We start from the raw sequence: 17240 nt of genomic DNA on the forward strand, positions 1-17240 counted from the left end.
CATGCCCGCACTTTATTTCAATTCTGTATACCACGGTATCCCCGTAACAATTATTATTATTATTGTACCGGGCGGTGCACCTCCACGCCGCTAATTTAAAATGTGCGCCAATTGAAACTCCTCTGCTGGAGGAAGTCTGAACTTTATTGACGGTATTAATTTTCAAGTTTCTCAGAAGATGTCACTACCTGGAAATTTTGGAGTTTTTGAACTGTGTCATTTTCGACGTATTTTTGTTTTGCTTGTAGTAAGAAGTGTGAACTTTATCTTCTAGAGGACACTACTGAAGATCAACAATAGTGCACCCTAGTGCGGAGTGAAAGAACTATTTTGGGAGAAATTTTTATTTCAAAAGTTTGGTTCTTGTTAAATTTCTTTCTGTTATTGTTTAAGTTGGCTGTATACCCCTCTCTTTCCCCTTGTTTTGTATTTAGCCAATCCCGAATTTCTTTTATTAATTTCCGACCAATCGGATCTATCTTCCCCCAACTTGAATATGTTGCTGTATCCTACCCAATAAAGTTCTTGTGGGAGGGTGTTTTCATTCCCCTAATGCCTCGAACCTTCCGCGAGAGGATATAAACTGCTGATTTTTGGGTCTCCGGGCCACTTCTGTTCCATCTTTCAGTGTGTAAAGTACATAGCAGGGGGCGGGAAGCGCCTCTTTCTTCTCCAGCTGTTCAACACCAGGTAATGGCCTCTTAATAACTTCTTTTCTTGCTAGGTCGGCAGTTTAACTCTCGGGGCGGGTTTGAAGCGTTTCCACTATGTAACCTTTTCCTAAAATGTAACTACTCTTTTCATCTATTCTCTTTTAAAGCTGCATATTGGGATAGAGAGTGCTAACCCTCTCAAGCTCCCACTCATATTGTTTTGAGGTGAACTTATTTTCTCAACCTATTCTTCGTTAACGTAAAACAAATTGCTCTTTTCTAAAGTCACCTCTGTAGTATGGGATTAGCCCTTGCATTAGTGGCCTAGAGCCAGATTAGGTTTTAAAAACAAGTGTATTAGGAGTGCAGATCGCCTCCTCTCAGATTGTTATTTTAGAGGTCATGTAATTACCCCTTTTCATTTAATAGACCTCAGTAGGTTGGGTATTTTACCCCTGTGTCTATGTCCAGTGAGGACAACTTGAAGGTGGAGTTTGGTGTGGCCTTTTGAGAGGCTTAAAGTTGAGAGCGAGTGGCTCCTTTTTGAAAATTGAGTGTTGTATGCCTCGTGGAGGCTTTTCAGTGTAATTTGGAGCAAGGGCTCCTAGGCATGAATGGGGTTTTCTGCCCCTCTGTTGAAACTTGTGTTTGGGGGTAAAACTGAGCTGATTGCCCAAGCATTGTGAAGTCAGGGCGCGAAGCCCAAATCCTGTAAATATTGTAACTACCCTTTTGACTTGCTACTTTGTACCTGCCATGCTTGTTATTTCTTTGTTTTTGAAAAGAAAATATAACCTTGTTAAATTTTAACTTAATTTTACTTTCGTAGCTTGAGACCCGTTCACACCCGCACCTTCTTTCACCTCTACCTACCGCTAAAACACGGTAACAATTATTATTATTATTATTATTATTATTATTATTATTATTATTATTATTAATATTATTATTATTATTTTCCTTAAATTGTACATGTACACATACACGGCTTCCATCCCCATATGTATGTGTACATATACTCTGCTGAATTTCACAAATAAGTAGGCAAATTTAAATTTACATATTTACAAATGTTCCTCCTTTTCTATGCTACCTTGTGTACTGCTATCCTCCAGTGTGTTCCTTTTCATGTTCTTTTCTCTCTTATCAGTTGTCCAAGAAGCAGTGGCAAAAGGGACTCAGGTTAAGACACAGCAGGTTATTATGCAAGTTACGTTCCAAAGAGGGTAAAAAAATTAATGTAATGTAAATTTTAATCCAATAACTGTTGTAAAGTATTATTTGAAGTAATTCCACATGTTATATATGAGTTGATTATGTTTGTAAATACAGACAATATTATAAGTAGAATTTTGTAAATAATATAAATTTATTAAGGATGAGCTTTGTGTTTAATAAAAAAAATGTGTAAATTGTATAATCTGAATTGTGTGAAATTGTCTTCTTCTCTGTACATTTAAAATTTAGTGCTTGACAATGTATTTTTGTGTACCATTTGCCACCAAGGTAGACACCTCTTTTGCATTTAAAGTGATTTTGATTTGATTGTTCCTTTCCATTCTTATATATTTTAAATGGGAAATAAATAAATTATACTCTTTTTTGCCACTATGAAATTTATTTTCTCAGCTGTTTATTGTTTAGGCTTATATATTTTTATTCCTTTACTTTTCTTATTTGTTACTTACAGACGTCCAATGATATTAAGGAGGAAATATTCATAGAAGAACATACTGATGATCAGTTGTTGCCATACATCAAAGCAGAAACAAAGTACGTACACTCCAGATCCTATACAATATGGAATATGTTGTACCTATTCTCAGTTGTGTCCAGTAGCAGTTGGTTTATCTCCAAAAACTGCCCATTTTCATCAGTTTAATCCTTTCTTTACAAGGTTACATTTACACACTAGTATCTTAAAATTCTATTGGTTAAAATTGTTTAAAACCTTCTGAAATTTTAAGATCGTATTTAATGTTCTGTCCTGTAGTTTTATTGAATATGTATCTACAAAAATAATCTCTGCTAAACCTAGATATTATTGAAATACATGTGTTTACAATACCGTTAAGCAACCATGAAAAATGTGTTCTTCCTTTCACTTTTACCGCATCATTTGTTCATCACATTCTAATCATCGGAAATGCCATCTTTAGCTATTAACCCCAGATATTCTCAGTATTTGTGTACTTTCATACCAACAGTGACACACAGAAACAATCATGTTTGTAGGTTATCAACTAAATCTACAAATTCAAAATGGTTAAGTTTGATGAACATTGTAAACAATATAATATTTTCAAACTAATGTAATAATTTTAATGTCATCTTACTATATATAAAAATGGATTTATGTATGTAAATGACACATCTCCTCCTAAACCACTGGAGCAATTTGAATCAAATTTTGAACACTTATTATTTGCTATCCGGAGATGAGCACTGTGGGGGTAAGCCACCTCTAGCCTCCTTAGCAGTGGGGGGTTAGGGGGGTCAGTTAAAAAAATTAATCGAAAATAGTGTCAAATCCGTAGTTCATGCGGTCGCTGAGGTGAATAGTGACACTCCCGATTTTTTTAAAGTCAAATTTCTGCTCCCATTTGGGTGGGGGGCTAGGGGGCCTGATGATGGATGTATGTGTGTAAATGACACATCTCCTCCTAAACCACTGGAGCAATTTCAATCAAATTTTGAACATATATTATTTGCTATCTGAAGAGAGCACTGTGGGGGAAGCCACCACTAGCCCTCTTAGGGGAGGGGTTATGGGGTTCAGGTAAGAACATAATCGAAAATAGTGTCGAATCCATAGCTTTTGGTGTCGCTGAGGTGAATAGTGGCACTCCCGATTTTTAAAAGTCAAATTTCTGCTCCCATTTGGATGGGGGGGGGGACTGATGATGGATGTATGTGTGTAAATGACACACCTCCTCCTAAACCACTGGCGCAATTTCAGTCAAATTTTGAAACTTATTCTTTGCTATCTGGAGACGAACACTGTGGGGGTAAGCCACCTCTAGCCCCCTTAGGGTTGGGGGGTTAGTGGGTCAGGTAAAAAATAATTGATAATAGTGACGAATACATAGTTTTTGGGGTCGTCGAGGTGAATTAAACACTCCGGATTTTTAGTATCAGGAGACGAACCACTTGGGGGTAAGACAGCCCAGGTTAACATAGGGGCATGGTGGGCAAGGGGGTCATATATACAAATAAATGAAAATAGTGTCGAATCCATACGTTTCGTGGTCGCTGAGATGAATAGTCACACTCCGGAATTTTTTTAGTCCAACTTCAGCCCCCTTAGTAGTAGGGGGCGATGGGAGAGTGTTATATGAAAATAATCGAAAAGAGTGTCGAATGCGTAGTTGTCGGGGTCGCTGAGATGAATAGTGAGACTCCAGATATTTTATAAGTTCTTCCCCTTTTGGGGTGGGGGCGATGGGGGAGTGATATATAAAATAAATTGAAAATAGTGTCGAATATGTATAGTTTTCGGGTTCGCCGAGGTTAATTGTATGCTTCGGATTTTTAGTATCAGGAGACAAACCACGTGGGGGTAATACACCCCAGGAAACATTAGGGGCAGGGGGCGAGGTTCTGAGATACACAAATCATCAAATGTAGAGTCAAATCCATATTTTTGGGGGTTGCTGAGGTGAATAGTGACACTCCGGAAATTTTTAAAGTCCAATTTGAGCCCCCATCATAGTGGAGGAGATGGGAGAGTCTTCTTCTTTTTCTTCTTTTCCTGCCGCTTTTTCCCACACCTGTGGGGTCGCGGGTGCGAACTGCGTCGCACATGTGGATTTGGCCCTGTTTTTACGGCCGGATGCCCTTCCTGACGCCAACCCTCTATGGAGGGATGTAAGCACTATTGCGTGTTTCTGTGGTGGTTGGTAGTGTAATGTGTTGTCTGAATATGATGAGGAGAGTGTTGGGACGGACATATACACCCAGTCCCCGAGCCAGAAGAATTAATCAGAACCGATTAAAATCCCCGACCCGGCCGGGAATCGAACCCGGGACCCTCTGAACCGAAGGCCAGTACGCTGACCATTCAGCCAACGAGTCGGACAGGAGATGGGAGAGTGATATATAAAAATAATTGAAAGTGTCAAATCCATAGTTGTCAGGGTCGCTGAGATGAATAGTGAGACTCCGGTTATTTATAAGCCGAAGTTCATCCCCCTTTGGGATCGGGAGCGAGGGGGGAGTGATATATAAAATTAATCAAAAATAGTGTCGAATACATAGTTTTCGATTTTGCCGAGGTGAATTGTACACTTCAAAATGTTAGTATCAGGAGACAAACCACGTGGGGGTAGGACACCCCAGGAACCCTTACGGGCAGTGGGGGGCGCGAAGGGGTTGTGATATAAAATAATCGAAATTAGTGTCGAATCCATACTTTTCGGGGTCGCTGAGAAGAATAATGGCACCCCGGAATTTTTTAAAGTTCAGCCCCCTTCGTGGTGGGTGGCAATTGGAGAGTGATATATAAAAATAAAGGAAAATAATGTTGACTCCATAGTTGTCTGTGTCGTTGAGATGAATGGTGAGACTCCGGATATTTTATAAGTCCAAGTTCATCCCCCTTTCTGGTGGGGGTGAGGGGATTCAGATTTTAAAATAATTGAAAATAGTGTCGAAGCCATAGTTTTCGGGGTCGCTGAGATGAATAGCAACACTCCCGATTTTTTAAACTCAATGTTTAACCACCTCTTGGGGGAAGTGAGATATAATAATAATTGAATATACTGCCTATTCCATAGATTTCCAGGTCGCTGAGATGAATAGTAACATTCCAGATTTTTAAAGTCCAGTTTCAAAAATGCCCCCCTTTGGCATAGAGGCTGAGAAAGGGTGAAAGAATAAATGGTCAAGAATGCCCAAGATAATAGATGTGTGTATGTTCCAGTATGACTTTCAAGTATGACTTTCTACCTGGAAAACATACTGTGGGAGTAAGACGCCCCTAGAACCACTTCGGAAGTGGCTGAAATATATAATCCATATTAATAAATTGAAGTCAGTTTGGCGCGATCTATATATACTGTACTATACATATATAAATTAAGGCATAAAAATGAAAACAGACGTGAATTAATGAGACCATTCTAGGCATCGTAAAAACTTAAAACTTGGTAGCAGACAAACTGATGACTTCAGGATCCCTAGAAAAATCTAAAATTCTCAAAATTCTCTGAGAGGGACACGTTGGGATTTTCAAATCTGCATAGGGACACAGTCGGTGATATTTATCCTGAACGATAAACTATAGGTTTCATGAGCTTAAATGTTTCCTGAAAGTCCTAATGTTTAACCCGCTCCCCCATATCAAGATGGCAGCACAACCTCCCAGATGAGTTAGAAAATAGAAATTTGGCAAAATTATAACTCTTTGCCTGTAACCGATGGAAATTTTACGAGATGTTTAAAAAAAATATTTTTTTAACCCCCCAAAAATATCGGAATAAGGAGGCAATTTTATGTTGGTGCAGACCTTCCTTTTGAAGTATTTGGTGGCTAAACGGTAAGTCGTATCACAAAACGGATGGCACAATCTCCGTTCAATTTGGAGTGATCTACAACTTTGGTCCTATGACTTTTTGTTGTATCTCTATCCCTTATGTTAAATTTGTCTCTATTTCTGGATTTACCTAAATTTTGCTCTTTGTACACGTATAATTGATGATTTGAGTCACTTATAGGAAAGATGGGATCATCAAATTGTACATGAATATTGGCCCACCCAGCCAAATTCTATGTTTGAACCTGTCGCATATGTGAAAAGTAATTCACTGTGTGAAAACCTTACACAAATTTCGCCCTATTGAATGATTCTAAAATAATCTTGCCTTTAATAGATGAGATACGAGGAAATATCATAGGGCCAGCCATTTAGATAGCTAAATGAATCCAGAATCATCTTTTAATACAATCCGTTTTTCCAATATGAATACACCGTTTAGCAGCAGTCATTCTGTAACTGAAGGTGAACGTGCATATACTTCTGTATGTCGATCTACATTTATTAATTTAAGTCGATTTGTGGTGATCTAGAAAGGGGTGTGTCTTACATTGTAATTAATACTTTATAAATCAGTAGTGACTCTCAGCAGGAGGGCGTTTGCTGTTGTAATCAGTACTCCCCATATCGATGAAATAGAGCTAGGAATGGCTGTGGAAGTAAGGAGAAATGGAAGGAACTTACTAGAAAATTGAAGGCAGCCAAGGATAACATGATGGCAAACATAATTGGCAGTCATACAAATTTTAGTGAAAAATGGAAGGGTTTGTATAGGTATTTTAAGGCAGAAACAGGTTCCAAGAAGGACATTCCAGAAATAATTAATGAACAAGGGGAGTGTGTAAGTGAGGATCTTCAAAAGGCAGAAGTATTCAGTCAGCAGTATGTAAAGATTGTTGGTTACAAGGATAATGTCCAAATAAAGAAGGAGACTAAGGCTAAAGAAGTATTAAAATTTAGATATGATAACAATGACATTTACAATAAGATACAAAAGTTGAAAAAATAGAAAAGCAGCTGGAATTGATAAGATTTCTGGGGATATACTAAAGACAATGGGTTGAGATATAGTACCATATCTGAAGTACTTATTTGATTATTGTTTGGTTGGAGGAGCTATACCAGATGAGTGGAGAGTTGCTATAGTAGTGCCTGTGTGTAAAGGAAAGGAGGGTGATAGACATAAAGCTGAAAATTACAGGCCAGTAAGTTTGACATGCATTGTATGTAAGCTTTGGGAAGGCATTCTTTCTGATTATATTAGACATGTTTGTAAAATTAATAACTGGTTCATTAGAAGGCAGGTCGGTTTTAAGAAAGGTTATTCCACTGAAGCTCAACTTGTAGTATTCCAGATATCTTGGATTCAGGAGGTCAAATAGACTGTATCGCGATTGACCTGTCTAAAGCATTTGATAGGGTGGATCATGGTAGACTACTGGAAAAAATGAGTGCAATTGGACTAGACAAAAGAGTGACTGAATGAGTTGCTATATTTCTAGAAAACAGATCTCATATAATTAAGAGTAGGTGAAGCTTTATGTGACCCTGTAATAATTAAGAGGGGATTTCCTCAAGTCATTATTATTGGACCTTTATGTTTTCTTATATATATAAATGATACGATTAAAGCAGTGGAATCAGAGGTAAGGCTTTTTGCAGATGATGTTATTCTGTATAGAGTAATAAATAAGTTACAAGATTGTGAGCAACTGCAACGTGACCTCAAAAATGTTGTGAGATGGACAGCAGGCAATGGTATGTTAGTAAACGTGGTTAAAAGTCAGGTTGTGAGTTTCACAAATAGGGAAAGTTCTCTCTGTTTTAATTACTGCGTTGATGGGGTGAAAGTTCCTTTTGGGGATCATTGTAAGTATCTAGGTGTTAATATAAGGAAAGATCTTCTTTTGTTTTTGCTAGGGGCTCTACGTCGCACCGACACAGATAGGTCTTATGGCGACGATAGGAAAGATCTTCATTGGGGTAATCACATACATGGGATTGTAAATAAATGTACAGATCTCTGTACATGGTTATGAGGATGTTTAGGGGTTATAGTAAGGATGTAAAGGAGAGGGCATATATGTCTCTAGTACGACCCCAACTAGAGTATGGTTCCAGTGTATGGGACCCTCACCAGGATTACCTGATTCAAGAACTGGAAAAAATCCATTCCAGAAAAGCAGCTCGATTTTTTCTGGGTGATTTCCGACAAAAGAGTAGCGTTATAAAAATGTTGCAAAGTTTGGGCTGGGAAGAATTGAGGGAAAGAAGAAGAGCTGCTTGACTAAGTGGTATGTTCCAAGCTGTGAGCGGAGAGATGGTGTGGAATGACATTATTAGATGAATAAATTTGAGTGGTGTTATAAAAGTAGGAAAGATCACAATATGAAGATAAACTTGGAATTCAAGAGGACAACCTGGGGCAAATATTCATTTATAGGAAGGGGAGTGAGGGATTGGAATAACTTACCAAGGGAGATGTTCAATTAATTTCCAATTTCTTTCAAATCGTTTAGGAAAAGGCTAGGAAAACAACAGATAGGGAATCTGACCTACATGCAGATCAGTATCGATTGATTTAACTAGCAATAGGAGTGGGGTAGTTCTCCATTGCCTGTGTACCACTGTAATGCATAATTCCCTTCTTGATGTGACTAGCAGAAGGCAAGGGAGCATGCATTTTTTTTTAAAAACTCCTGTACCAGGTTTTCTTTATCATTATGTGTAGGTGCTCCCGATTATAAACAAATTTACCCATCAAAATGTGACTGACGTTACGCATAGTGAATTGCGGCAGTCAAGTCGACCTGTTGTTATCATCACAACTCTGCAACTCGCACTTCACATTGGAAACAACGTCTGCGGACCGCCCTATGCTTTCTGTCGGATAACGCCGAGGGACATGCAATTAAAATTTTTTATTCACTTCATGTATAGCAATTTACTTTGATATCCGTATACATTGTAGAATACCATAGCGAAGCACGGGTACATTTGCTAGTTAATCAATATAATGCTGGCTGAGTTCATTAGTGCGATAAATCAAAAATGTCATTTTAAATTATTTATTTGGTTAGATTCCTTTTCTGTTCTCTTGTGTGTTAAGTCAGATTCCTCCATTTGTGGATGCATAAGCAGATAATGCTTTGTAGTAATGAAATGTTCAGATCAATAGTGCTACATCTTAGATATAGTTATCAAGCAGTACTTCCACATTGTTGTAAGCATTAAAAATTTTGGTACCCGGTATGGAATTTATGTTTGCTCCATTGTTGTGCTCACACTTGCTGATTGTCACCAATTCCCACTTTTCATTTTAGTCAAGTGCTTGTAGTGTATTGATTGCAAACACTTTTACACAATTAGTATAAACTAATAAAATGGGCAGCTACAAGTGAAGTTTCAAATTTGTGCAGGTTCCCTAAAAAATTCAAAATTCTTCAAGTAAGTGAATTTATTATCTTGTAAAGTTAGATAAATAATTAGGTAATGATATTATTTCAAAATTGTTATCTTAATCACTGATGTTACAAAGTAGCACAAGTGCATATCCTGTTTTCAAACATTTAATGCAGTAGTGATTTTTGAACTGTAGGTTACCTTTACTGGCTACCATGTGAAACGATCTTTGATAATCCCTGGAAAATAATTGTATAATCTTGGATTGGTGCTCTTAACCGAGCCCTTGTATCGGCAGGTCCTGCAATCGCTCGCCATAGTCTAAGGTTTGACTCACAAACATGATTTGTGATGGAAATTATGAATTCTGAAAGTTTTATTTGATTTTGTAGGTGGTTAGAGTCATGTCATCTGTTATGTGATGCATTGAAATGTTCCTACTCTACATTCACAACTAACGGCAAGAAATATTCATTTCAGTCCTCGGAATTACCCAGTACCTGGTTACACTCTCTCATTAGTCAGAGTAGAACCATGCACACAACTGAGAATTGCTCAAATTCGTTAACTCTTTGAGGTTCAAATTTTGCTGTTTGTAATTCTTGACTAATAGGACACAATAGGCTACTTTACAGTACAATCTTGTATCATGATCACCATATAAATGTTGCTTATAAATACTTTTCACACACTAAACGCATGTTTCTATTTTTGGATGGAGTTTATATTAGCTTTCTTCTTCCTAAACATGTCTTGTGCAGAGACACTCTCAAACCAGCAAAGGCCTTTTGTGTGTATTCTTTTTTCCATGGCATAGGGTAGTCCATTGTCTACGTAGCTTAGTCCATTGTATATCATAGATTTTAGATGCTTCTGTAGGATTCAGTCGGCCAGATCTTATCTGCTGCTTCCCACTTTGATCTTACCTCAGGCACTATGTTATACTGATTCTCATTTCAACAGTCTACAAATATCATGCAGCAACTTAAATGACTTCTTTTAAAATGGCTAAGAGAATTGCCGTGTCAATTTGGTACTGAATTACATAAGAAGAGGTTTTAAGATTCATAACATTTCCTAATTGCTGACTTGTGCAAAGACACATATTTCTGATCTTACCAATTAGTGATGAGATTACCTGCCATTTGTGGAGAGACACATCACCCTGTGTTAAATAATTTGTGATGCGGTTTCCTTCCTCTTGTAGAGTGTCATATGGCCCTGAGCTGACCACTTTGTGCAACTCCTCCATGGTTTTCATATTTATAGACATGATCGGGGTGAAAATAACAATTATTGTGGTCGTCTGCCATCTGCGACTGATGTAAGCAGAAATATGAATTGCAAAATTCCATTCAGGCTAGATTTCACTTACGAACTCCCCACTCGTGGATACTAGTAAAATTTTACCGGATATTCAATCTGTCACTCCCGATTAACACAGATAATCCTGAAATTTTTATTTTGTTGAGTTATATATTTTTATTTATAATGCATTTTTAGTAGTTACTTAAACATGAAATTCAGAAGCGTTCTGTCCTTCAAATACTGTTTTGCAAAAATAATGCTTTATTGGTATAGGACAAAGGCTTTAGGAGAGAGAATTGAGACACAGGAAGTTAAAGGACAGGATATGTAAAATATCCATTGTATCCCATTTTCATAACAGAATATTCATCAGTCTGCTTCTTTAGTGTTAGTCCTGCCTGGTCCATTGTTGTGGTTCATTGTCTCCTGTCAGTTCAGTCTCGGGCCATGTTTGTATGTAGTCTCACAGCTTTCAGGTCGTTGTGCACTTTATCTGTCTTATGCTCTCTTGTTCGTCCCTTGCACCTCTTTTCACCGACTATCTGTGTATATTCTGACTGTCCCAATATATTGTCCTCTGCAATCATGCCCAAACCAGTGCACAGGCCTTTCCTCAATTTTCTTCTGGATCAGTGCAATACCTAAATATTTTCTTAAAACATCATTTGAAATGTGATCCAGCTCTAGTTATGCCAGCCTTCCACCTAAGCATCATTGTATCCATGATGCTTATTTGGCACTGTACCTCCTCTTTAGCTGGCCAGCATTCATTGCTGTAGAAAACCACACAATGAATAACAGTTCAGTAGATCTTAGATTTCAGATGGTCCTTCATCTGAGCATCGCAAGGGCGCACGTTTTCATTCTCAAATTCGGCCAGGCTTTGTTTATCCGTAAGTTGACCTCTTCAGTAAAGTCGGCCTTCATCAGAGATTGTGGAACCAAGATACTCGTGCTATACATTCACTGTCAACATGCATTGCTCCAACTTCTCGACGATGTAATGTCAGGTATTCTGTCTTCTTTTTGTTGAAGCGTGGTACATATTGCTTAAGTCGATTGTTCCACTCTTCTTTTCGGCGCCTATTGTCTGCAGCCAGAATTATATCATTTGCATAGAGAAATGTCCATGGTATTGGACTGTGCATGTCTGATGTAATGGTGTCAGTCACAAGAATGAACAGCAGTAGTGATAAGGCATGGCCTTGGTGGAATTCTGCAATTATGCGGAAGTCATCAGACGCTACTGCGGCAGCTTGAACATAACTCCTTGGTTCTTCGGAGAGCAATTATACCCTCTCAGTAAGATGCTCTGGAATGCCATGTTCTTATAGCGCTGACTGATAAGCTTATGAGGTACCCGATGGAAGTTCTTCTCAGGGTACAGAAAGTCGTGATGAAGCCTGTTATTGTTTTCACACTGTTTCTCAAATAATAGCCATGCAGCGTGGGTTGCTCCTGTTGCGCCACAGTTTTACAAAAATCCAGTTTGGCCTGTTGTATGTTGGGCTAAATCGCTAATCCTTTTGTGGAAGATTTGTTTGAAATCTGTCATTACGTGGTTCAAAAGCATGATTGGCGGTAATTTGAAATCGCAGGGCATCCCTTATTTTTGAATGGATACTCCATTACCAATTTGTTGGTTTGGACCTTTTTTTGATTTAATGATTGGAAAGCTTGCTTTAGCCACACTGCTACATCCCCCCCATTGAGAGAAACAAAACTCTGCCGGAAGATAAGCGGGACTGATGGCTTTCCCTGGTTTCATTTCCGTCAGCATAGCCTGGATTTCGGTGACGTCAAATTTCTACATTGGTCCTTCAACAGCGGCGGGGTTTGGGATTGGGAGATACGGAGATTCCTAGATAGATAATTTGACGAAGTAGTTTCGCCAATTAAATGTAACAAAGGCTTTTCAGTCTGTCAAACACACAGCAAATACAATGTAAATTATAACACTATGAACATACCTGTAAAATACACACTAACATACAAAGAATGACATGTTTCGTTCTACAAGATCATCCTCATATTCTATCAAATCACTTAATTCGGCCAGTCAGGCAAATTACGAAGCCAACAACCTCAAATCACTTAAAATCAAAATCATGAATATTGACAAATCAATTACTTTCAATAATAAATGTCCAGAATTGAAGCTCGTTCCTAAGTACATGCCCATAAAAGCTAAACCCACAACAACTTCGGCTAAAATATCAACATCTCAGTCACAATTACTATGGATCAGAAACGAACTCAAATTCGCGTACATAAAGAAACAGGAAATCAATAAACAAATTCTACACATCCGTTTAAACTTAAGCTACTTCCGGCACCACACACAATGGACGTCCTACTTCAACTTTTTACACGATTACATTAAAAAAGAAGCAATCCAGAAACAGAAGGTCATTGACAATAAAATACGTAACCTAATGATTAAACAGAAAAATCCAGAAAACGCTAAGCACAACAAACTCGCGAATTTTCACCCTAGATGAATTAACAGATCAGACACTACCTTTCCAAAGAATGAAATAAATCTGCTAGAGAAAGGTCTCAAATTCAACTGCCAGGAACGTCATAACGAAAACAACATAAAACAGCTCATCACTAACTTAGAAATTGCTTGCAACAAAATACCCTCTCCACAAAGAGAAATAGTAAAAAACGTAGCCACCTACGAAGCCATAAAAATAATTGCACCTGAAAATTTCACCAAACAACCGAATTACGCCACACAATACTTGGCATTGAAAACAGTTAAGAACAAAATTAAAAACGACAACCTTATCATCACGAAAGCGGATAAAGGTAACACATAATGAAGGAAGACGATTACATAGAAAAAACGATAGTATTTATCAACAACAGCGGTATTCAAGAACTGCAACGCGACCCTACAAATAAAGCAAGCTATCAAGAAAACGGTCTTCGTTTTCACAAACCAATGAAAAGAAAGCCTCACCATCAAAAATCCTAAACTCCCCACACTAAGAGCCCTGCCCAAAATACACAAAGAGCCGTGTCCCATTAGACTACTAGTAAATTTTAGAGATGCGCCAAGTTACAATTTTAGCAAACAACTGAACCTAATTCTAAAAGAGAAAATTTCACTTAAAGGAGACAGATCAATTAAAAACAGCCTAGAACTACTTAAAGACCTAAATAAACTTAAATAACAGAGAGCACACGTATGATATCCTTTGACATCACTAACATGTACACCAACATACCAATAGATGCCATTAAAATTATCGAAAAACTTCTTAAAGAAAACACCTCTCTACAAGAAACCAAAGAAGTTATTAACCTTCTTAGAACAACACTACACCAAAATTGCTTTGCATTCAACAACAAAATATATTGCCAAAAAGAAGGGTTAGCCATGGGCTCACCGTTATCAGGTATAATAGCAAACATTTTTCTGAATAACTTCGAAAACATCTTCTTAATGGGCCAGCTTTCGAAAGGAATCTTACATTGGAGCAGATACGTGGATGACGTCATATGCATATATAATAAAGTAGCTAACATTTTCAAGAAACAAGGTGTAAAGTAGCCTTTCGAACGAATAACACACTAAAGAGACACATCAGCAGGTGCAACCTAAACAAAAAGGACCCTTTCTCAAAGTCAGGAATATATGAACTCAAGTGCCAAGAACCTAACTGCAACGCAACATATATAGGTCAAACAAAATGTAATTTCAGTACAAGATACAAAGAACACAAATACGCGATCAGATATAATCGGCATTCAGCCTTCGGGGAGCACATCTACGACTGTTCACACCATTTCACAGACATCACAACCGATCTAAAAATGTTACACTTCGAAAATAAAAGTAAATCTTTGAATATAAAAGAAGCAATAGATGTTTACGTCGCAAAAAATGCTAATGTTAATAACCTGAATGAGCATTTACATTTAAATAATCTCCCCTATTCGCTCTACTCACATAATATCTGGCAACATCTACTCATTAAATTGCGTTTATAATAATAAGAAGAAGAATACCGTTCCTTACTTTATTCACCTAAGTTATTAATTTGCATTCATCCATAGTACATAAATGTACATTTAACATGAAGTAGGTCAATAACCTCCCTCCCCTCTCCAATGTTGATGGAAGGTTCCACAGCGCTCCAGCCGCTCCGCCCTACTTCTCTCTCCCTTCTCCGCTGTACAGTATACTCGATTTAATCATCCAATAGGAGAGATCCACATCGCTCTACAAGGCCCCTCCCATTCTTGCCCTCCCCTCTCCACGCGCAGCGTGCTCACCAAAAACTTTCCATGACCGCAGTCCTGGAATAGTGTTTGGTGACAACGGACTTAACATCGGCAGTCTAGATAAGTACGTAAGTTTTCACTATATTAATACTTGTATATATATTTATTTTTGTCATTACTGTTTCATGTTATCACTAAACTCTCTATCACTGACAAGTTTACGCTACATAAAAAATGCTGTTTATATATATATATTGTACCAGCAAAGCCTAGGTCCTGGTCCATATCAATCGAAAGAAACGTCATTCCAGCATAAAATATCCGTCCGACGTACGAACATCTAAGTAAAGGAATGTTCCAGCATGTGCCAGACTCCACGAGTGCACTAGGCGGAGTCAAGTGACGTCACCTGTCGTTCGAAGTTCACCTCCCCTACAGATATTTCTCGAAAATAATTTTCTTTTCGCAAGCTTTTCAACGCCTGAACCAATTTCAACGGGACAAACGCTGAATTGTAGCGGACGTCATAAAAGTTAATCCCTGTGAATTTCAAATTAATCCATCCCATGGTTGTTGAGTTATAATAATTTATAAAGTCTAAGAAAATTACGCACTCACGGTCACATGGCCAAGAGATACCACCCCTCCCAGCGCCAGTATATATGTGAAGGCTAACAATCAGAGCAGAGCAGTACAAGGACGAGTACACAGATGTGTGTGAGTGAGACAGAGGAGCGACCGACACTCGTACAGTATGTCCGCGCAGTCACGGTGAAAGTACTTGCCGTCGCGTTTCCGGAATACGAAGTTATATTGCCGACAAAATTATAAAAGACGTCGCACTGTATTTAGTATATCACGTCGCGACTACGGTCTAATTCTAGAGACATTTGAGAATATAATACGAGTGAATTTATTGAAGTGCAAATCCCAAATATTTGACGTTCACAGAATATATCATTACGTGTAGACTTAGTTTACCTCACATGATATTGACCTTCTACCATGAACAGTAACTAATGTGTAGAATTACCAGAACTCATTTCTTTTCGAGCATCGAACTGTGTTTTTTTATTCGTATAGTGTTCATGCCATATTAGTATACAACTTACAGTAGTAAACTGGGTGAATACTAAGAACTTTTTCTGAGGTAATATGACGTTATAATAACAAGATAATCAGAAAATAATCCTTAGTGACTTAATGACCGTGTTCAAAGACTGTGATTATAGACTGTGCTTTTTCAAGTGTGAACTGTGTCATTATGGACGTTTTCAGTAACGACTTTTAATAGCATTTCATACAGAAAGGACTGTGATTATTCATTTAACGTCTTAAAGTTCAATTACACCATAAACTGTGTTCAACAGTAAATGACAGTGTCAGTGATAACTACTCGCACCAAGTGAATTTTCCGTGTGCTCAAAATTACCTTAACGAGCTGCAATTCTACACGATCCAGTCCCAGCTATCATCACCTCATCGGGGGACGTCAACATGGTATGTTAAGGGAACATCGCTGATCCTGATTCTCCACGGAACATTCTAGATGTCCATCCTTCAACATCTGTAGCAACATTTCTTTCATTAAGTGAGTAGTAACAAACTGACTAAAATTTTCTCATTAATTTTGAACAGTGGAAACTTCAGTGCCGCGTGTGAACAAATATTTCAGAGTTGTCATAATTTCTCAGAAGTTCTTCTTTTGTGATTAATTTAATTTTCAAATTTAATTTTCATATCTCATAGAAAGACTTTAGGCTTTTCTAGTGTGCTATACATCAACGTTTACAAACTGAAAAACTGAAAACTTTTAACAGAAATTTAATTTCTCATGTCAATTTGCAGTTACAAGTGTGTGCTCATATTTAGAAAGACTTTAGGTGGAAATCTAATTCTCACATATGAAAGACTTTGGAATCAGTGATATTTATTTAATTTTCATGAACAGAATTCGAGAAGATTACGTTTAAACTTTTAATTCCAATGCCAGATTTGAGTCCAATAATCATATTGCAGGGTGAAGAATCAATAAATTGTTTAAAAAAATGTATAACCATCTATTATTCGCTCTGCGAGTCTATCCCGCTCTGTATCGGCTCCAAAAC

The 17240-nt window shown here is 37.8% G+C and overlaps 1 protein-coding gene across 1 annotated transcript in view; it reads left to right on the forward strand.

The window, feature by feature from the left end:
- Nucleotides 1–17240, forward strand: part of LOC136886533 (zinc finger protein interacting with ribonucleoprotein K-like) — a 62316-nt gene that overhangs the window by 29303 nt on the left and 15773 nt on the right. Inside the window, exon 4 of the mRNA XM_068230798.1 lies at nt 2344–2426. Coding sequence (XP_068086899.1) covers nt 2344–2426 — 83 coding nt within the window. The remainder of the gene's footprint in view (nt 1–2343; nt 2427–17240) is intronic.

Source organism: Anabrus simplex, chromosome X, assembly GCF_040414725.1.
Source record: "Anabrus simplex isolate iqAnaSimp1 chromosome X, ASM4041472v1, whole genome shotgun sequence".
In the NCBI taxonomy this organism is placed as follows: domain Eukaryota; kingdom Metazoa; phylum Arthropoda; class Insecta; order Orthoptera; family Tettigoniidae; genus Anabrus; species Anabrus simplex.